The following is a 21,571-nucleotide window of genomic DNA, read 5'->3' as shown; positions in this document are numbered from 1 at the left end:
CTTGTTCCACCAGAAAACCAACGGACTGAGACAATAGGACTCGGGAAGGATGAACAGCGAGGCAGAAGGAGGGCGTCGTTGAAGGGGTCATTAAGCAACAAACTGCTGACGATCCGGGGCTGCAGAAGGAACACCACGTCCAGGCAGCAGAACCCATTAATCAGTGTGAATCACAGCCAACACAAACGTGCCAGCGTTCTGTCCGTATGACGCTGGCCTCAGTCATGACCTCTGCTGCCCCTCGAGCGAGGATGCGATCTGAGCTGACTCACCAGGAGCGTCTCTGGGTCGCTTAGAGGCATCATTTCATCAGATAAGGAAAAAAACCTGCTCATCATGTTCTGGATTAAAGTGGAACCTCATCTGCTCCGTCATCGCCTGCAGGGGCCGAAGTGAACCCAGACTGCAGCTCGCTTTTTAGTGTTGAAATGAGGTGATAATAAGGATGTGTGTGTGTGTGCGTCCAGGTTAAAGAGCCCCCTTCCTCAGTGAGGTTGATGTGGCCCAGGCTTCCCACCAACCTTCTACACTCGGCCCGTCACGCTCCACAGCTCGGGGGGGGACTTCCTGGCATTGTTCTCTGCAATGTGGGGCCTGTTTTTTACTGTTTTCTGCACCATTTCTACCATACAGGATTCTGCAGGTTATTTCATCACCGTGAACTAAAATGCATCATAAAATGAATATATTTTATGTAATTAAAATCATAAAATGATGTGTGGGGTGAGAACTCACTTCAGCCTTAGACTGTATATCCAGCTCACTATTTGGACCGCTGTGCTCATTTTTGCTACACGTTCTTCCATTAAAGTGCCGTAAATACCCAAACCCTACTTTGCAAGATTGCGCGGGAATCCGTCTTGCCAGGCTTCAAGTTAAACATTTGCGTCCGCACGAAAAGTGGTGCGGCCAGTCAGTGTGACAACAGCGAGAAACGTCCATGGCGGTTCCTTAAAGAGGTTAGCGTAGATACTGTGACAGCATCAGTTATACCAGAGCCGGAGGGTATTTCTTTGATTGGTTGAAGTTAGCCCTTGTTAGACGTGAATCCCACGGTGAGGCGTCCTTTCATTACACGTCTCTGGATCAGCCTGAAGACCTGAAGGCCGCGGAGAGTGTTGATATTTTTAAAAGCAGAGAGAGCTCCCTTTTTAACCTGGCCTTTACTTGAACTTTACATCTTATTATGTTTTCCCAGCTTATTTTATCCACTGATTATTATTTATTTACTTATTTATTGATTGACCCTTACGGAATAAGCGGTTACAGAAAATGAATGAATGAATGAATGTATTTATTGATTGTTTTTCAATTATTTTGTGTTTTGAGTTTTTGTCCAGCCTCTGGTGTTTCCTCATTTATGATAGCGTTTCCTCAGTTCCTATTTTTGTGTTGTTCTTATTTTAGTCTTTACTTTTGCAAAGTCTTTGTGTGTGTGTGTGTGTGTGTGTGTGTGTGTGTGTGTGTGTGTGTGTGTGTGGAGTTGTTACTGTTTTGTGTTAAGTCTCGTTCTGTTTGTACAAATTTCTCCCACGTGTACTGAATCCATATTTTGTCAGTCACCTTTCTGAACTCTTTTTTCCAAATTAATGCACATTTTCTTGAGCTGTGTGTCCTGAGCCTCTACACTCCCCACAACGCACTGAGGATGTCCTGTTAGATCTGTGTGTGTGTGTGTGTGTGTGTGTGTGTGTGTGTGTGTGTGTGTGTGTGTGTGCGTGTGGGTGGGTGTGTGTGTGTGTGTGTGCGTGTGGGTGGGTGTGTGCGTGTGTGTGTGTGTGTGTGCGTGTGGGTGGGTGTGTGCGTGTGTGTGTGTGTGTGTGTGTGTGGGTGGGTGGGTGTGTGCGTGTGTGTGTGTGTGTGTGTGTGTGTGTGTGTGTGTGGGTGGGTGGGTGGGTGTGTGCGTGTGTGTGTGTGTGTGTGTGTGTGTGCGTGTGTGTGTGTGTGTGTGTGTGTGTGTGTGGGTGTGGGTGGGTGTGTGAATGAGAAATGGGAGGGTACAAACTCCAGGCTGCTCGATGGCTCAGATAGTCCTCAGCATCAGAGCTGGAAGAAGTCATCTGGTGTCTGCGAGGCTTCACACAGAAGGGACCTGCCCTCTTCATCTCAACCACACTCATCATCACAGCAAGGTACGGCCAAGTCCAACTATATTGATATATGCAAATGATTTCCACCTTAAATTTGCACATAAAGAGGGAACTCCACTGACTTTACACGTGGGTCTTTACTACTGCGTGTGTGAGAAAAGTTAGAGAGCCATTTGTGCTCCAGAGGGAGCTGTGAGAAGTCCTCAAGTCACATCAGTCAGCATCAGCTGGGGCTGAAAGACTGCGAGTAAAAAAAATCTGAGGGTGTCGAGTGAGCTGAATAATCGCTCCAGGATTTCATAGGCTTTTTTTGCTGACTGTCTCGACCTAAAATGCATGATTTCACAGCAGCTCATATAAAAAGTTGCAATGTTTTTAGGTGTTTGTTGCAAAAAAAAACTGCAGGAACAAGCTAAACTGCATTAAAAAAAAGTTGTGATTTATTTATTTATTTATTGTATAATTCATTCAAAATCAACTTGTTCCAGGGAGAATGAAACAGCACGTTGCTTTAAGTGTCTTAAGTAATTTTAAAGGAATAGTTCACCCAAAAGTGAAAATTCAGTCATTATCTACTCATCCTCAAGCTGACTGAAGGTCAGCTTTATTTTTTTATTCCACAAAACACTGCTGGAGTTTCACAGGAAAACAGTGTTGCAGAATCTCTCAAACAATGGAAGTGAATGGTGACCACTATTCAAATGTAAAAAAAAAAAAAAAGTTTTCTGACCTATTAACGTGGTCAGAAAAAAAAACAGCGTTGAACCCTGTGCAGACTAGAGGCTCCACGTTACATTAACTGCTACCAGCTTAACACACCCAAATGTCAGACAGAACTGTTAGTGGTCGAGCTGCATTGTGGGAACTGTAGGCTCCATGTTTTAACTCAGTAGAAAAAAATCATGGAATAAAAAAAAAAACTCTCTGTGATAAAGCTGCAGTGATTTTGATCCATTATTATCAGTGACGGAAAGAGTACTGAAAATCTGTACTCAAGTACAAGTACTGTAACAATGCTAAAATAATACTCAATTATAAGTAAAAGTACTGGTGTTAGAATAATACTTAAGTAAAAGTGCAAAGTATCTGTCAAAAACTACTCAGAGTATTAGTTAGTTACTACAGTTGATGTCATGTCATGTTTTGTCTTTTTTGTTTTCTCATTTTAAGTCTTTAAGTTTCCTTATTCAACAAATGGCTCTGCCAGACATGACTATTGATTAAATATCCATAAATTTGGTTAAATTCTTAACAGCAATTAATTGATTAATGATTGATTCCAGATTTGTGCTGCCGCAGCATTTTATTTCTGCATTTTGTTTCTGTATGTCCTGGTTTTCTTTGGCCCGTTTGTGATCAGATCACCTGATTGGCTACTAAAATACAGATGAAACGTTTGGACTTTAACTCAAACTGTACTCAGTGCTCAACTATGATTTTAAAAGTAACTAAGTAGATTATACCTTTTAATGAAATGTGTTTTTGTGTAACTTATAAACTTATAAGGTAAAAGGTTTCCTAAAACTCTTTTTTTTTTTAATCCAGCCTTTGTTCTGTTACATGGTGACATCACTATGTGACACATTTGCATTATGTGTATCTTGGGTTTGAATCTGGAATGAGTTTGGGACCTAAAGCAGTAATACTGTTCTCCTTTTCAAGATTTTGGGTTCTACCAGAACAGGTTTACATGGTTTATGTTTAAAATTATTGGTCTCAAACTGACCGCAGCTGCAGCTTCTGTCTGAAACACACTTCTAGCTCGGGTCTCTTTAAGGCCCTTGTTTCCTCGTCGACGTCAGACACTCCTGTGAAAACACTCAGCTGGGAGCGCAGGAGAGCGCCGTGGAGGCGCTGCTTTATTTCAGCTGAGACATTCTGGTTGCTATGATACGGAATAACCACACAGGTGACGCTTTATTTATGTTTTGTGGGAACCAAATTTCATAGACAGATTATGTTATCAACACAACACAATCACAACACACACACCCAGTTCAGACAGTTCAGACAGTTCAGACAGGCAATATGGAGGCATTTTATGATTTGTTGTTGTTTTTTTTACCTCATAATTTCAAGGCGACTGTCTTCACTATATTTTGTTTCAAACTCAGAATCTTACATCTAAAAAAGTTTCGTCTTTTTCATCCTGTTAGGTCTCTTGTACCTGATATACACTGAGAAATACACTAAGAAATCATCTTTTCTTTGACATTTTTATTTCCATTTAGGTTGAAATCAGTCTTGATGTTGGGAAGTCGATGTGCAATGATGCAAAATAAAAATAATAATTCCCTCAAATTCATCAAAACTTAAGTAATAAGACTGTTTTGAAGATGTATACAAATAGATATTTGTGTTAAAAGTGTAAAGAGTAAAAGTAAAAACTTGTCTCATCTCAACTCAAGTAAAGTACAGATACCTGAAAAATCTACTTTAGTACAAAGTAGAAAAGTAACAAACTATTGAAAGCAGGTAAACCTCATAATAGAAACCTAAAGTAAAATATAAATATTCCAGAAATCAGGAAGTATAACTTTAATTTTAAACCAATCAAAGCTTGAGCAGGCGGCCAATCAGAGTGAGACATTTATACTCTGTGAGCTGCACGTTGTAGGTTGTGAAATGGCGTCTAATAACCTGTTGTGGTTTTAATATCGGCCTCTCAAAACCATTCAACCCAGCACGTCTGCTGCCACCCTCCTCTCCTCCTCCTCCTCTCCTCCTCTCCTCCTCCTCCTCCTCTCCTCCTCCTCCTCCTCCTCCTCCTCTCCTCTCTTCCTCCTCCTCCTCTCTTCCTCCTCCTCCTCCTCTCCTCCTCCTCCTCCTGTGTTTCTGTTATGTAACGTCTGAAAACATAATCAGATTAACCCCAAAGTAAATCTGAACTCTCTCCAGATATGAAACAATTTTCCTCTGCTTCTCACTCCAGACCATGAGCGCCCACGAGTACAACCACTCCTTGGATTTCCTGAACGGAACGCCGTGGTTCATCTACGAGTGCACCATCGAGCTGGACGCCAACTACCGGCGCATCGCCCTCTTCCTGCTCTACCTGTTCATCTTCATGGTGGGCCTGCTGGAGAACCTGCTGGTCATCTGGGTCAACTGGCGCCGACGCCACTCGGCCAACGGGGTCCTCTTCTGCATCATCAACGTGAGCCTGTCGGACCTGATGGTGATCGTCATCCTGCCGTTCTTCATGATGGAGGTGACCATGGACAAAGTGTGGCTGTGGGGCCGCTTCCTGTGCAAGGTCACCAACCTCATCTACGTCATCAACTTCTACAGCAGCTCCTTCTTCCTCGCCTTCATGACCCTGGAGCGCTACCTGTCCCTGACCAGGCCCACGTTTCCCGCCTTCTTCCCCGTGGCGAGCCGGCGCCGCTGGTTGCTCTGTGGAGGCCTGTGGGTGTTCTCTTTGTTCCTGGCTCTGATGGAGAACATTCACGTCGATCTTCTAGAGTGGGACGAGCCGGGCTGCTACATGATGCCCGAGAGCTCCTTCACCGAGTGGTTCGTCTCCGTGTCGTTCCTCTGCCTGATCTTCCAGTTCCTGGGCCCCGCGGCCGTCATCATCACCTGCAACGTGCTGATCGCCCGCGCGGTTCAAACGACGCCGGACGTGCAGAGCCGGCGGGACGTGTGGCTGGTGCACGTGTACTCCCTGGTGTTCGTCGTGTGCTGGCTGCCGTACCACATGGTCATGTTCCTGATGACCATCGACGACATCAACCCCTACATCTTCAGCTGCAACACGGTGGAGGTGCTCTACTTCTCGTTCACCGTGGTGCAGGGCCTGTCTCTGTTCCACTGCGTCGCCAACCCCATCCTCTACAACTTCCTGAGCAAGAGCTTCCGCAACAACCTGATCAACACCGTGATGAACTGCATTCCCAGAGAAGAGAACGAGGCGGGAGCGACGACCCAGCCCAACGCTCCCAACGGAGGCGGGGGCGACCTGGGGAAGCAACGCAAGTTAAGTAACGCCAGCACCAGCCAGTCTGACGTTGGCTCATAAAAAAATTTAAAAAAAAGAAAGAAAGAAAGGAACTGAGATGTGAAAAGAGTTTTCTAAGCGAGGAAGGGTTTGACAGAACTGAATCCAGTGGTGGTGCTTCAGAAATACACTCAGAGGCTCAGACTGTACTAATCTCCCTGGTCAGAGACTCGTTTGTTACGTAGCTGATGGGCTCACCAACACCTTCCTCTAATAATCCCCATCCTGTTGTTTTTATCATGTATCTGATCACAGTTTTAAGCAAAGGAAGGCAGGAAATGTTTGATGTTTTTTTTTCCCTCAAAGCTGCTCGACTCCCACAGGAACTCTAAAATCTCGTGGCACAGGGGGGAGAATAGTGCCACACCAGGAATGCGTGTAAACAACTCTGCTATCCGTCCGTCCATCTGTCCATCCGTCCATCCGTCTGTCTGTAAGTCCGGTTCCAGATAAGAGCAGTCTCAACTGAGTGGACGGGTATTTGATTCCATCACAAATCTGACAGATAAATCACAGCTCACATTACTAAAGTGCTTATTTATCTGAACGTTCTGTAACATGGTCACCCGTTGAAACGCAATAAAACTCCGTCACACACTGTTTGTATCCATTCACAGTTTTTCTAGATGTGCTTAATGACACTGGGATCCACTTGATCTTCATCATCATCTTGAAGTCTTGTCTTAAATGTGTTTACACTTTTTTACAAGGTTTCACACATTTTTCACATCCTTCTTCAAATCAGTTAACACAGATTTCATCAAAAGACCCCAAACTGTTTAGGATTCACTCTGGGCTGCACCAACAAAGATTCACTTAATCTAAGATTAGTTCGAAACAGAGTTTTGCAAAAAATGTTTAAAAGAATAAATCCAAATTTAAATTTTAAGCAGAGCTGTTAGCAATTAATACCTAATGTCTGTTTAGTGAATGCAAGTCTTTTTTTTAATGTAAACTGAAATAAATGTTTATCAACATGAAGATGCATGTTTACCCAAATTAAATTAAACTAAATAAATTAACAAAAAATATATATTCAAGAGCTGCCAGGAAAGGGGAAAAAAAACGGCTGCTCTGTTCTTTAACAAAATTCTGCATTGTTTGCTAGCTGGTGTTCACTAAAAAGGTAAAGGAACAAAGTTGTTACACTGTTTGCTAACTAGTTATGAGGTTAAGTGTTACTTTATATGCTAGCTAACTAAAAAGTTAGCTAAACGTATTGTTTGTTAGATACCTTAAAGGTAACTAAAAGTTTGTTTTTTTCATTTATACTGTTTGCTAGCTAGCTAAAGAACTGACAAAACGTTACATTATTTTTGAGATAGCTAAAAACTTTAAAAAAAAAAAAGCTTATATTGTTTTCTAGCTAACTAAAAAGTTTTGCAAAAAATGATATTGTTAGCTAGCTAGCTAAAAGGTCAACTAAACATTTACTTGCTAGCAAAAAAAAGTGTTCTCATGGTTCAGCTGAGAAACTCTAATTTCTCTGGCTGGTCTCTACCTGTTAGAAATTATTTGCATAATTAAAGATTTCTAATGCACCTGTGTGAAACTCGTTTGCACAACTCTTGTTGAAAGATGTGACTCTGTGTTGGAATGTTCTCAGATCAGAGAGGCAGAGGGATCCAAGAAGAGTTTGTGTTTATATGACTGTTCTCACTGTTGTAAAAGCTTTCTGAGAATTTTTTTTTTTTTTTTTACACAGTATTTCAACAGAGCAGCTCAAAACAGTGTAAGTTCTGGTGCAGGTTGCAGCAGGATTTGTTTTCTCAAGTAAAATTATCTTTGGAGAAAAAGAATATGACTCATTTTGAAATATTTCCTGATTGTCTTTCTGGCACATACTGAACTATGCAAATGGTCGACAAATGGCACAGACATATAGAACAAATGGTTGTTGTCCATTGTGTAATGACTGTATGCTGCTCTGTACTCTTCAATAAAATGCTGCATCGTTTGCTAGCATTAGCTGAAAAGTAAACCAAAACAAAATGGTTATACTGTTTGCTAAAAAGTCAACAAAATGTTTGCTAGCTAGCAAAAAACTAAATGTTATATTGTTAACTAGCTAGCTAAAAAGCTAACTAAATGTTACATTATTCGCTAGATAGTTAAAAAGGTTAACTAAACGTTATGCTTGCTTGCTAGCTAAAAAGTTAACAAGATGTGACATTGTTTACTGGTTAGCTAAAAAGTAAAAAAAAAAAAAAAGTTATACTGTTTGCTAGCCAACTAAAAAAGTTATTTTGCTAGCTAGCTCAAGAGGTAACTACATGTGACATTATTTGCTTGCTTGCTTGCTAAAAGGTTAGTTAGCCTTGTCATCCTGAATTTCTCCTTTGAGAACTTGATTATTTTTGCTCAATCCACGTCAAACAGGCTGCCAGTTAAACCTCCTCAAGTGTGCTCTTCAAGCAGATGAGAAAAACTGTATACTCAAGAGTTAAACTGTAAACTTTGTCAACAGAGTAGCAGAGAAATGAAACACTGTGGGGACATCATGAACGTTTGGAAGCGTTTTGTGTTTATTTTACTGAGACACTTTGCTGTTCTCTCTCTCTCTCTCTCCCTCCTTTCAGTTACTGTTGATCTTCATTACATTATCTTCCATTTTCTGTTTAAACGATAAGAAGGCAGAAAAAAGGAAAAAGAAAGAGGGGGGCATGTCGGTCCACAGATGGCACAATAACAGGAAGAGGCCGAGCTTTTAGAGGACAAAGGTCACGAGCCCCTGGAAGCAGGAGGTTCATAATATGACGCTCGATTCTGCAAGTTCATCACTGAAATTCTGATGATGGACGGATTTTTGTGCCGTGGGACGCTTCCAAAACAGATTAGAAAAATCATTCAGGGCTGATAACAGTCTTCCTAGAGGCATTTATTATTTATTCTTTTCAAAAACAATATTTAAAAAAAGGCAAACATTCATAGATAGCTTTAGAAACAAAAAGTATAAAGGCAACAAAATAATAAATACTTGCACTGTTGTCATAAATATGAGGTAAGACACAAATATTACACAAAAAAATGTGATGGGCACTTAAATATCATGTTTTTACAGCACGACAGGCGTCACACGCTCTAGCAGCATGTGATTTATGGCATTATTCTTCATAAAACTGCCAAAAATCTTATGTTTCTATGACAGACAAATAAAAAGCACTCTTCTTTTACGTGGCTGGTCGTGTTTAAGTGGAGTGAGACATAAAAAACAATCGTACAGTTAATTAGTGTGTGAAAATAGTGACTGCAAATATAAGAAAATAATTTCTATGCTACAATGAGGTGCTACTTTAATAACAGTGTAATTATCGATCGATCACTGACATTTAAAAACCTATCCTGATGTTTTATAAAGATACAGACAGTTTCCCTTCTTTCACTGACGAACGACAGGCTTCTTTTTTGTCTTAGTTCAAAGAGGCTAAAGGCTCAGTGAACGGCATCTGACAGATGATATGTTCACTACATTCTAAAAGTCTAAGTCTATTATAGAGCTGATGATGTCATTAATCAATAAGCTGATTAACGGAAAAGTAATCTGCAACAGTTTTGATCAGTTATAAAGCAGAGTTCCAGCTTCTCAAGTGTGAGGATTTGCTGCTTTCTATGGAAGAAAAGTGAGGAAAACAAACATTTTCTCAGTCTGCTTTCTCTCCTGTGTTTGTGACTTAAAGGGATAGTTCACCCAAAAATGAATAAAAACAAAACACTGCTGGAGTTTCACAGGAAAAGGTTTTAAAGTTCCAGTGTGAGACATTTAGGAGGATCTACTGGCAGCATATGGCAGAAATGGAATATAATATTCATAAGTAAAACAACACTTCCATAAAAGTTGGGACATTGTGTCAATTGTGAATAAAAATAGAACGCAATAATCTAACAAATCATTTTGGACTTATGTTCAGTTAAACTGATTAAACTGTTCAAACTGATAAATTTTACTGTTTTTGTAAATATACACTAATTCTGAACGTGATGCCTACAACATGTTTCAAACAGACTCAGTGGCTCACAAGTATGAAATTAACCCCTAACCCTCAACACAAAACTGCAGGAATTTATAGATTTCATCATCTACAGTCCATAATATCATTAAAAGATTCAGAGAATCCAGAGAAATAAGGAGCAAGACTGAAAACCAACACTGACTGTCTGTGACCTTTGACCCCTCAGGCAGCACTGCATTAAAAACTGCATTAAAAACCCACATCATTGTATAAAGGATACTACATGGACTCAGGAACACTTTGGAAAACCGTTGTCAGTAAACACAGTTTGTCTCTGCATCTACAAATGTAAGTTAAGACTCTACCATGCAAAGAGAAAGACATATATCAACAACATCCAGAAACACTGCAGACTTCTCTGGACCCGAGCTCATCTGAGATGGACTGACGCAAAGTGGAAAAGCAACAGCGTGTCTTCGTAGTAAAAGACTTCAGGTACTAGACTGACCTGTCTGCAGTCCAGACGTGTCTCCCATTGAAAATGTGTGGTGCATTATGAAGCACAAAATACGAGACTGTGGACTGTTGAGCAGCTGAAGTCGTATATCAAGCAAGAATGAGAAAGAATTTACCTTTAGAACTTCAACAGTTAGTGTCCTCAGTTCACAAACACTGACTGAGTGTTCAAAGAAGAGCTGATGTATCACAGCGGGAAACATTATCCTGAAACTTTTCCAGAACATGCTGCATCAAATTCAGAATGAGGGCATATTTACAAAAAAACAATAAAGTTTATCAGTTTGAACATTAAAAATCTTGTCTTTGTTCTGTATTCAGTTGAATTAAAGTCAAATAGTTTTTTCACATCATTGCATTCTGTTTTTATTTATGTTTTACACAGAGTCCCAACTTTTGGAATTGGATTTGAATGCTGTCATCAGTGTATAATCACCTGAAAACAACAATCATGCTTTTGTTAGAATGAGACTTTTATATCCACCGTGGCTGCAGGTCCTCTTCCCTGGAGGCCACCATGTTGCACCGCCATGTCTCTCCAGTGTCCCAGAACAAGTCATTTCAGGTGGTTATACAATAATGGAATATTATCTTCTATTTCTGCCAGTAAATGCCAGTAAAACTCACACACTGGACCTTGAAGTCACAAACACAGCAGAGAAAACTATTTAGATTAGACTCAGAAAATGAATCACCACAATTTTCCCCTCATTTCTCACTCACCTCACCAGGCTTCCGTAGTTTTCTCTGTTTTATATCATTTTAAACTTGTTGGATAGACGCAGGACAATTGAGCCCTTCGCTAAGCCCCGCCTCTAAACAGCAACAGTCCAATCATAGCTTAGCAACCATAACTAGAGCTGTCAAGCTCTCCATTTCTCTACATGTTGAAGTTGTGCAGGAGGCTGAGAGCAGAGAGACACTCTGCGTTTCATTTGTCTGGACGGTGAGGTCTTTTTTGATTTACCCCAATGTCGATATTAAATCTGCCTCTGTGGGAGAGGAAAGTTTGACAGGAGCAGCAAGAGTTACTAACGAAGGCGGGGCTTAGCGAAGGCTCAGTTGTGACAGGCTTTTTGACATTCTACAGACTAATCGATTAATCAAAAATCGATAATGAAAATAGTCGTTAGCAGCCCTAGTCTATCATATGCAGTATGTGGTCCACGACAACCAGACACAGAGGACGTGTCAGAGAGGGAACAGGGGACGAGGAGACAGACACCGGACCGGCACACGGAGCCGATTAGGTGTCCACAGTGGGCAGTGGTTCTTTAGAGTGATCGTTGTACATGAAGGTCTGCTCGATGTTGAAGTCCGGCGGCAGGTGGTCCTTGTGCAGCTCCATGTGCGACGAGACGAGCTTCAGCGTGGAGAAGTAAAGGCCGCAGACAGTGCAGCGGTACATGAGGGCGCCGGCGTGCGTCTTCAGGTGGCAGATCATGGTGGAGCGGCCTCTGAAGAAGCGCAGACACACTTTGCACTGGTAGGGTTTCTCCCCGGTGTGGATGCGGAGGTGATACGTGAACTCCCCCGAGTGGGCGAACCGTTTACCGCAGTAGCGACACCGGTACCATTTCCCACGCACGCCTGCTGCTCCGCCGGGCCCGTCCTGCCCCGAGCTCCCGTTGGTCAGGACCCCGGAGGACAGTCCGTGCATGGACCCTTGAAAGAACTTATCAGGTAAGCTGAAGCCCATCCCGAGCCCCATACCCAGGTTGCTCATTTTAACGAGACCGCTGGCGTCCCGCGGAGAGGAGGAGGAGCAAGAGGACGGAGGACACTCCAGAGACTGGTCGGCTTTACGTTTGCCCAGCCAGCTCTGGCCTCCGGCGCCTCCGCCAGGCCCCAGGGACTCGGTGCTGTGCAGGCTGAGGTGGTACTGGAAGGCAGAGGAGGAGCGGAAAGTCTGCGGGCACAGGAAGCAGTGCAGCTCCTCCGCTCCGCCGACCCCGTCCGCCCCAACTCTGAATGCCCTCAGCGCCGAACGCTCCCTCTCCTTCGCCGCCGCCTCCTCGGCGTGCACGGCCATGTGTCTGTCCAGGAGGGAGCGCTCTACGAAGCAGCGGGCGCAGTGAGGGCAGGTGAAGACAGGCAGGGAGAGGTGTGTGAGGGCGTGCCACAGCAGGGAGCAGAGAGAGAGCTGCGGGATGTGACACACGCCACAGCTCAGGCTCTGAGGACACACGTGGCTCAGTAGGTGGTCTTTGACCGTCTGATGGAGGAAAGGAACATGAAATAAATGTAAACCTCATGAGATCAGCAGGAGAAAAACTTGGTTTTAACATTTAAAAATGTTAAAAGTCCACTAACCTGGAAGTCCTTGCTGAGGGTTTTGGTGCACACGGCACACTGCAGCTCGGCGCTCAGGCCCTGGCTGCTGCTGCTGGTCAGCGCCCCCTGTGGTATTGTGTAACAGGAGGCGGTCTGCCGGTGGTGTCGCAGCAGTTTGTTCTGGCTGCAGAACTGCATGTGACACATGTCGCAGGTGAAGAGCTGCACCCCGATGTGGGAGAGGGAGTGGGTGACGCCAGCGGCGCGGTCCGGGAACGAGGCCCCGCACACCCGGCAGAGCCCGAGCTCCGTCAGGTGGGTCTCAGCATGTCTCCTGATGGCAGCCGGGTCTGCTGGGAGAGGCACCGCGCAGGCTTTACACGACAGCATGTTCCCTGTCACCTGCAAGAGAGAAGAACGCTATTATTCTGTTTTTTAATAAGAAATGTTCAAGTTCTCTGATTTAAGCTTCTTAAAAATGAATATTTTCTGGTTTCTTTAGTCCTCTTATGGCAGTAAACTGAATATCTTTGTCTTTTGGACAAAAACAAGACATTTGAGGACGATCAGCAATCAGCATTTTTCACGGTTTAATGATGCTTTACAGACCAAACCACTAATCGATTAATCAATGAAATCATCAACAGATTATTGGGGATAAAAATAATCCTTAGTGGCAGCCCTAATCATAGACTTTTTAGATCTTTTTAAAGAGGAATTTGCAAAAGCTGATTTGTACAAATCAAGACCCGACAGTTTAACAACAGCAGAGTCCTCAATGCAAAATAAAAAATTGAAATTGAATCAAATTGTGACTTTAAACGATCATATTGTGCATTAGGAGAATCGTGTTGACAAATCCAAACTTTACCTGGCTGCTTGAGTTCCCTCCCGCTCCGTTCTCCACACACACAAGGTCGTCTTCATCCTCCTCCTCCTCTCCCTCCTCCATGAAGTTCTCGTCGTCGCTCAGCTCGATGATCTCTCCAGCCAGCTGTCTCCACTGCTCCTCCTCCGTCCCCTCCATCGCTCCGTTCCCCTGCAGAGCCTCCCTCTCCTCCTCGTTCTCCCCCTCCTCCACCTCTCCGAACATCAGCCCGCCGTCCCTCTGGACGTCCACCACGCCGCCCTCCACCGACCCCACCTGCAGGCTGCCGACGGCCTCTGCTGAGGACGACGTCGGGTCGCAGGCCTCAGCCCCGAGCTGAGCCGAGGAGTCTGGGAAAGAGCAGGACTCGGACGGCGCGGCGTCACTGCTCTGAGGCAGACAGCTTCCTGTCCGTCCGTCTCTGTCCCTGACCTCACAGCTGCCTTCCGCCTCCTCCTCCTCCAGGCCCTGCTCAGTTTTCAGCTGCAGCACCGGCCCTGCAGGCAGCACGCCGTCACACTGACTGGGGAGGCTGCTGGTTAGAATACTGTGTCCTGCTGGTGGTTGATGATCTGCTGCCATCTCTCCGTACCCGATGTGAGACTGGACGTCCTCCGCCTTCAGGTCCAGAGACAGAGCTCCATGGTGAGCCTCACGGCCGGTCCGGGATGTCCTGGCTTGGAAGAGAGGTGACGGAGCGGCAGCGGGGGTCGGGGCAGCAGACGAGGACAAGGACGAGCAGGAGGCGGCGGAGGAACATACAGAAGACGCAGAGACAGAAGCTGCAGCCACCGTGGACGCCGCAGCAGCCACCATGCTGGAGTCCAAGCTGATGTCTCCTGAGCTTCCCGCTTTACAGTTTGCAGACACAGACGCCTGAAGGTCGGGGAAGGTGGCGTGACAGGCCCTCACCAGCTCACTGACGCCCAGCCGCTCCGCCAGCTCGTACAGCACGCCCACGTCTATGAGATCAGTCAGGATCTCGCCCGTGTAGACGAACGTCAGCACCTTCTCGAAGTTTGCGGGGGAGATGAACTCCAGGGAGAAGGCGGTGGAGGATGAGGCCGGAGCCCGGGCGAACAGGTTGCGGAAGTACGTCCCGGCACAGGCCAGCACCGCACGGTGCGCCGCGAAGGTGCGGTTACCCACCTGTAGGAGCACATCGCAGTACTGACGTGACTGTCGGCAGCGGTTGAGCTCAGTGAGGAGGCTGGCGGCGTGGCCCGGACCCTGCAGCCGGATCCTCATCGCTGCTGCTGCTGCTGCAGCTCCTGGTGCGCTACAGTCCAACTGCAGGAGGAGACGAGACGGTCAGAGCAGAGAAGACAAGACGATGAACAATAATAGGGCTGCAATTAACAATTATTTATTTAATAGTTGATTATTTTCTGAATTAATCAATTAATAGTTTTAAAATGTCAGGAAATGGTGAAAAAGTGTCAATCAGTGGGTCCCAAAGTCCAAGATGACGTCTTCAAATGTCGTGTTTTATTCACAACCCCAAAAATAATCAGCTGTGGTCCAAGTTCCGATTTCACTGTGTAAACAATCCCTCCCTTCTTAAACTGTCTTGTTGTTGATGTGCTACATAACAAATAAATCCAAAGACTAATAACAGCAAAATGACCACAGCTGCAAGGATTAATCACTTATCAAATTAACTGCCAACTATTTCAATAACTGATGAATCCATCTGAGTAATTTTGTGTATTTGAGTATTTTCTCTGAATATATTTGAGTTGTGGACAAAAGAAGACATTGGAGGTCATCATCACACTTTAGGAAACAGTGATCAACAATTTTCAAGATTTTCTGACATTTCATGGACTAATCAACTAATTGATTAATTGAGAAAATGATGATTGACAGATAAATTGATAATCAAAATAATTGTTACATTAAAGACTTGAAAAATCAGAGACGAAGAAGAAACGAGAGCACATGGACGTACACGTGCGCTCTGATTTCTTCTTGAATGTGAATATTTTCTGGTTTCTTTACTTCTCTGACAGTAAGAGAGTAAGTAACAGACCAACAAATCAATTAACTGAGAAAATAATCAACAGATGAATCGATTATGAAAATAATGACAGTGAACTTAATATGTTTGGGTTGTGAGTAAAACAAAACATTTGAGGCCGTCATTGTAAGCTTCAGGAAACACTGACTGACATTTTCCACAATCACTGACATTTTAAAATAAACAAACATTAACCACTGAATCAAGAAAACTATCAATCAAATTAACAAATTAATCAACTATGAAAACAATAGTTAATAGCAGCCCAAAAATGATAGAATCAACTTATTTGACCCTAAATCACCTTTCGACTGTAGTGACAACTTCAAACTGAACTGCAGTTTTCAGATCAGATAAATCTGATCAGGCATAATTTAGGCAACATGTGATGGATAGTTGTCTTTGGAATCAATTATTAGTCGATTACTTGTGATAATCAAAAACTGATTCATTTACACTGAAGTTGAAAGGACAGCTTTACGAACAAAGACAACAGGCACCAGATTTAGATGTATTTTAGATCATTGTAGAGTTCATGCTTTGGTTGTTTTGTTGTCTGCAGCAGCGCAAAAACATTAAATAATCTCAAGTATTTGTCACCTTCATCCCAAAGATACAAAGAAAAACTGACATTTAACAAGAGAACCGTTGAGTTACATCACTTCAGGTGTTGCTGCCTGTTTTATTCTCTAAATTTAAGATGTTAACCGCATCAGTCCAACATGAAGCTAACCGAGCTCAGTTTTTTCCCTCCAGACAGTCCAGACACATGATGAAAACTGTTCACTAACAGCTGAATCACACACAGATTACACGTTTATTCGTTATAAAATCTCGCTCTCGTTCATGTTTTCGTCTCGTTTTTCAGGACTCACCCATTGAAATGTGTCTGCAGGCGACGAACGATCCGCTCTTTCTTTATGTTTTCACTCCGGTGGTCGTCCACGGATTATTCATGTTGTAATTACAACAAACCTTTCGCTCGTCCGTCGCTTGTTGATGACGTATGTCAACAAAAAGAGCGCAGAAGGCGCCCCCTGCAGTCTGGATGGGTCGGTGCAAAACGTTCGCAAACTTTTTTTAAAATTACATTTCTTTTCATTTTTAATTTAGCTTTTTTCATATATATATATATATATATATATATATTTTTTTTTTAAAACTTTATTTAAACAGTCATTAAGAATAAGTTCTTATTTACTGTGGCGGCCTGGCAAAAGGTAACAAGCTGTTGAGGAAAGGGTATCAAAATTTACATTTTACAAATAAATTTATATTACATTCAAGCATACGGAAAATTCATATAATAAACAAAACGATAAATACAAAACAACAAAATAAATAAAAATAAAACTAATATATTGACAATCAAGCTGTACAAGGGCAATGTAAACTCAAATCTAAATTACACAAGTGATTTATTTATCTATCTATCTATCTATTTATTTATCTATTTACATAGGATTATTTCTGATTTCATACAGCCTTCTTTGTTATATTGGAAGCAGAGTCAAAGGGGTACTGTAGTTCAACACAGAAAAGTTGAACTTGAGGAAGCATTTATTGATGCGCTATTTGCCTATAAGACACAAATTACAATTTCCAGTTTCCACAAACAAGCTCTTGTCTGAATATGTTTTCTTCTCGCACGTACTGAAACAATCAGCATGTACCGTCTAGAAATAAGCTGACAAGTAATACTATTTAAACAAATTTAAACAAATCATTTTTGAATAAATTCAAAGCAGATATTTCTCCTGTGTGTTCTTTCTGTGGAAGAGACACTAAATCAATTTCTCTTTTAATGTTCTTACTCTCAGGAGTTCTGGGTTCAGTCACTAACCTTGGAATTGTTATGACAGAAACCAAGATGTTAGATGTTTTTTTTTATTATGATTTTATTTTAATCATAGGAAAAGTACAAAAAAAATAAATACATTTATGGCTTCAAAGAGTTTTATCCCTCAGAGGAAGAATGGAAGGAAGAATGCTTTTTAACCAAAGCAGAGGTCATATCCTGACTTACCTCTGCAGATTTACCCCTGTGTGAACAAAGAGATCTTAGGAACTTTATTTTTTAATTTCCTGTTCTTTAAACTTGGAAGACTTAAATTTGTGTTACTTTGCAGCTGTGATGTTGGAAAAAAAAAAATCTTTCAAACTTTCCAGGTTTTATTTATAAACTTAACTTTCCTCCTTGGAGATAGAGACACATAAATTCAAATAACTATTCTTGGAAAACTGGTTTGTCCGTGGAATTTCCCTGGTTAATCAGTTCCTCAGTTCTAGCAGCGTGTTCTGCTAATGTGTTCAGGTCATACCATTCTCATGAACATGATATCTCCAGGACACCTTGAGGGAATTTCTTACTCTAACAAACATACTAAAAACACTAATAAAAACATACTTGTGAATATTATACTCCATTTATTTCTAAATCTTACATACTTGACCTGTAAATCAGAGTTTTCTGATTTAAATTCAGTTTAACATCTTGAATCAAGTTTAACTATTAATTTTTTTAACTTTTAATTACACATAATATTTGTAAAATGAAGTTAGTCAGATAAAAATTGTTCTTATCACCAGCTCAGTGTTCACTGTGCACAGACTTGTCATCCATTTAAAACAGTGGAAATGGGAAACAGTGCAAATTGTGACATCTGGTGGCAGAAAGCAGCTACAGCAGGAAGTACAGAACATGAATGGTGATGAGAAAAACTGATTGAACTATGTTATCTGTGAGGAGAAGAAAAACTTTCACCTCTCCCCACCCAACAATTACTAATGATTAATTATTAATGATCAGGGGAATCAACTAACAAAAAAGGATTCAAGCTGAATTTTAGTGAAATAAAGGTCAGCATGATAGCATCTGAAATAAATAAAATAAATCACATTCTTTTAACACTTCCCCCCATTGTACAAAACTGAAACCAAAATACGAGAAGATACAAGCGCCATCATTTTGCATTGGTGACGTAATTTGGTGCTACAGTCTGTGCAGTGGTGACCAGCGTTGGAGCCGCGGTATCGACTTCCTGTCCACACAGCTGGTCGACTTAGAGATGAGCAGAGCTCAGGTGTCAATGACATAAAACTCCTTTTTGTATCTATACTGCAGCCAGCCACCAGGGGGCAATTGACCCTTCCCTAAGCCCCGCCTCCAAACAGCAACTGTCCAATCGTATCTTAGCAACCATAACTAGAGCTGACAAGCTTTCCATTTCTCTACATGTTGAAGGTGTGCAGGAGATTCAGAGAGAAGTGGCTTGAGGAGGAGGATGTGGGCTGATGAAGAATGATGATGCTTCTCTCTCTGGCTCGCTGTCTCAGGTCTAAGCCAAGTTAGCTCTCTTCTGTGGTCGTGGTCCAGCTGGTCTGGCTGGATGCCTCTCAATTTGTTAAATGAATAATTGTAAATTAACAATAAATATCAAAAATATAAACATATTTATGCAATGTAAAACTCATCTGTCAGTCCTATTGTTTGACTTTGGTGCAGTGATTTATGGGTAATCTTGCTTGTCAACTTCCTGCAAAGTGAAGCTCCGTTGTTCACTAGTTTCCTGCACAGTTAAGAGCTTCCTTTGAACTGAGCACGAGAACATTTATGTCAAGTTCAAATGAGAACAGGGTGACCTAAAACCATAGTGCCATGGCCACAGCTGCACAGCGACATGAAGCCATAAAAAAAAAGTTGTTGAAGGTTTTTCAAAAATTCTGAATCACAGAGAACCTTCAGTACAGTCATGATATTAAGTATTAAAACCTTGGTTTTAATACTACAAGCTTGAAAAAGTAAAAAATACATGTATTATATCAAAGTTTAGTTTCTCATTAAACATCCACAAAATTCTGTATGAAAACAAATGTTCATAATTATTAGAAAATCTGGTTCAAAAACAGCTCAGTTTGCGGTTTAGATCATTTCTCAGACTGTGTGGGCGTGTCCACAGTTTGATTGACAGTCCAAACATGAAAGCTCAGTTATGTCCTGCTGTGGACTGCTGGAGACGCAGGCTGCAGCAAAATGTACTTTAGCTGCTTAAAAAAAGGGCCACAAAAATTTGACCAAAAAATCAATAGCACTTTAAGTGTACACTATTTTTTTAGAAAACATGTTTGTGGCCTTACTTTGTCATCAGACAGTGTTTTCTTTATAACCACCAGACTCCATGGACAGAAACTTCTCTTTCCCTCACAGGACACACGGAGAGTTGTAGGAGTTTGTGTTACTGTTTGATTTTGGTGTTTTAACACATTTGTTCAGGTCTGACCTGACGTTACCTGCAGCAGATCGAGGCAGAGGCCGACCAGCAGAAAAATGACCGTTTTGTGGCTGTAAAGAGTACACAGACAGCGGTTTCAGTTCGCCCTCGGTGAAGACTGTCTAACAGTGAAGTAAAGTGGAGAAAATGTTCTAAATATAGCGTACACTTAAAGGGATATTGATTTGGGCAGCAGGTTAAATCACTGTTTGTGTTAAAGGTGAGATATAATGTTGAGTTGGCTCAGAGTCAAAGAGCAGCTGCAGCAGAAGAGAAGAACCCACATGGCAACTGAAATGGATTTTTATGATTGGATGGAGGATTAATTATTTCTCCGCCACTGAAGAGATTTTTCTCATTAATTGCTGTTTTCACTGCGAGGCTGTGACGTCAAAAAGAAGAGAACCCCTGGAATGAGCAGCAGAAGACGACGAAGGTGTTATCCAGCATGAAAACATTGGTGCTCAGCTGCTGATCCAGGGGTCAGAGAGCGTCGTCCCCGAACGTCCACAGCGGCCGCGACACAGCGAGGAGGCTCCGCTGCAGAGAGCGCTCCAACCCCCGGGCCTCTTGAAATGTCTCACAAAAACACTGTTTTCTTCTGTCTGAAAAGTGGATCTTTTGATGCAGCCAACCAACAATCAAGTGCTTATCAAAAAAGAATGAATGAAGCTCGAACAAAACATTTTTCTTGCGAAACTAGAAAATCTAATCTTTCTTTTTCAACATATTAAGAGAACTGAATGCTGGGGATGACTGGTAACTTAAAAAAGAAAACTGTGGTGGGGAAAGAGTTAATGGGATAATTTTCAGAATAAATTTCAAGCACAAACACGCACAAGTCAAACCCAAAATAGGAAAGTGGATGACAATACATGACAACATTTCAAATTTGGATTATATTTGACTTCTAATAATATCTAGAAGACTTAAGTGGATTTGCAAAATTAGATTAGCTGCAGACAAGCTGCAGGTCCAGTGATCACGCACACACTCACTCACAGGAGCGACTGCATAGACGAAACACAACAAACATGCTCACGATAATGCTAATTAAAAAAAGTTTATTTTATTCCAGTAACCATTTCTTTTAGCTCATGAGGGATTCACACGACCCACAAAAGTGTCAGAAGTACCAGTGACACCTGCAACTCTTCATACTTCACTGTAAACTCATGGGGATAAGACCTACACAACAGTAACATGAACGTGAATAATGTCATCGTCTCTATGCAGTCGTCTCGGGCCGTCCCAAATCGAACTCTGAACAAACGGCCGCGTGGTCGCACACGTAAAAGCGTTTGTTCGCCGCTTTATGCTTTCATGACATGTAGGAGAGTAAGAAATTATAAGAGACAATGAAAAAACAAACCTGACATATTTTCAAAACTACCAGTAGAAATCATTTACAAAATTGAGTCTTTGATTTTTCAGTTGTGTCTTCGTTACAGTTTAACATTAAGTATGTAGTATAGTTACATTTACAGTATATTAAAACGCCATATCTTTGACCTGTGAGAGTAACACTGACATATTTCATATTCCAAACCATCCATTTTTCTAGTCTAAGCAGAATAATCTC

The 21,571-nt window shown here is 42.1% G+C and overlaps 2 protein-coding genes across 2 annotated transcripts; one reads left to right on the top strand and one right to left on the bottom strand.

Moving 5' to 3' along the window:
* The first annotated feature begins 1,971 nt into the window (after positions 1-1,971).
* On the top strand, positions 1,972-6,504 carry ackr5 (atypical chemokine receptor 5). The gene is made up of 2 exons (XM_084720305.1): positions 1,972-2,132; positions 5,023-6,504. The coding sequence occupies exons 1-2, from the start codon at positions 1,983-1,985 to the stop codon at positions 6,109-6,111; spliced, it is 1,239 nt and encodes a 412-aa protein (XP_084576431.1). The 5' UTR covers positions 1,972-1,982; the 3' UTR covers positions 6,112-6,504.
* Positions 6,505-10,913: 4,409 nt separating this feature from the next.
* On the bottom strand, positions 10,914-16,698 carry zbtb39 (zinc finger and BTB domain containing 39). The gene is made up of 4 exons (XM_084719914.1): positions 16,594-16,698; positions 13,702-14,988; positions 12,870-13,232; positions 10,914-12,771 (listed from the first exon to the last, which is right to left on the bottom strand). The coding sequence occupies exons 2-4, from the start codon at positions 14,944-14,946 to the stop codon at positions 11,803-11,805; spliced, it is 2,577 nt and encodes an 858-aa protein (XP_084576040.1). The 5' UTR covers positions 14,947-14,988; positions 16,594-16,698; the 3' UTR covers positions 10,914-11,802.
* Positions 16,699-21,571: the final 4,873 nt, after the last annotated feature.

The sequence above is a fragment of the Lutjanus erythropterus genome, chromosome 6 (assembly GCF_056507025.1).
Source record: "Lutjanus erythropterus isolate fLutEry1 chromosome 6, fLutEry1.hap2, whole genome shotgun sequence".
Taxonomy (NCBI): Eukaryota; Metazoa; Chordata; class Actinopteri; order Lutjaniformes; family Lutjanidae; genus Lutjanus; species Lutjanus erythropterus.
The sequence above is the reverse complement of the archived record's forward strand: the minus strand, read 5'-3'. Positions and strand labels throughout refer to the sequence as shown.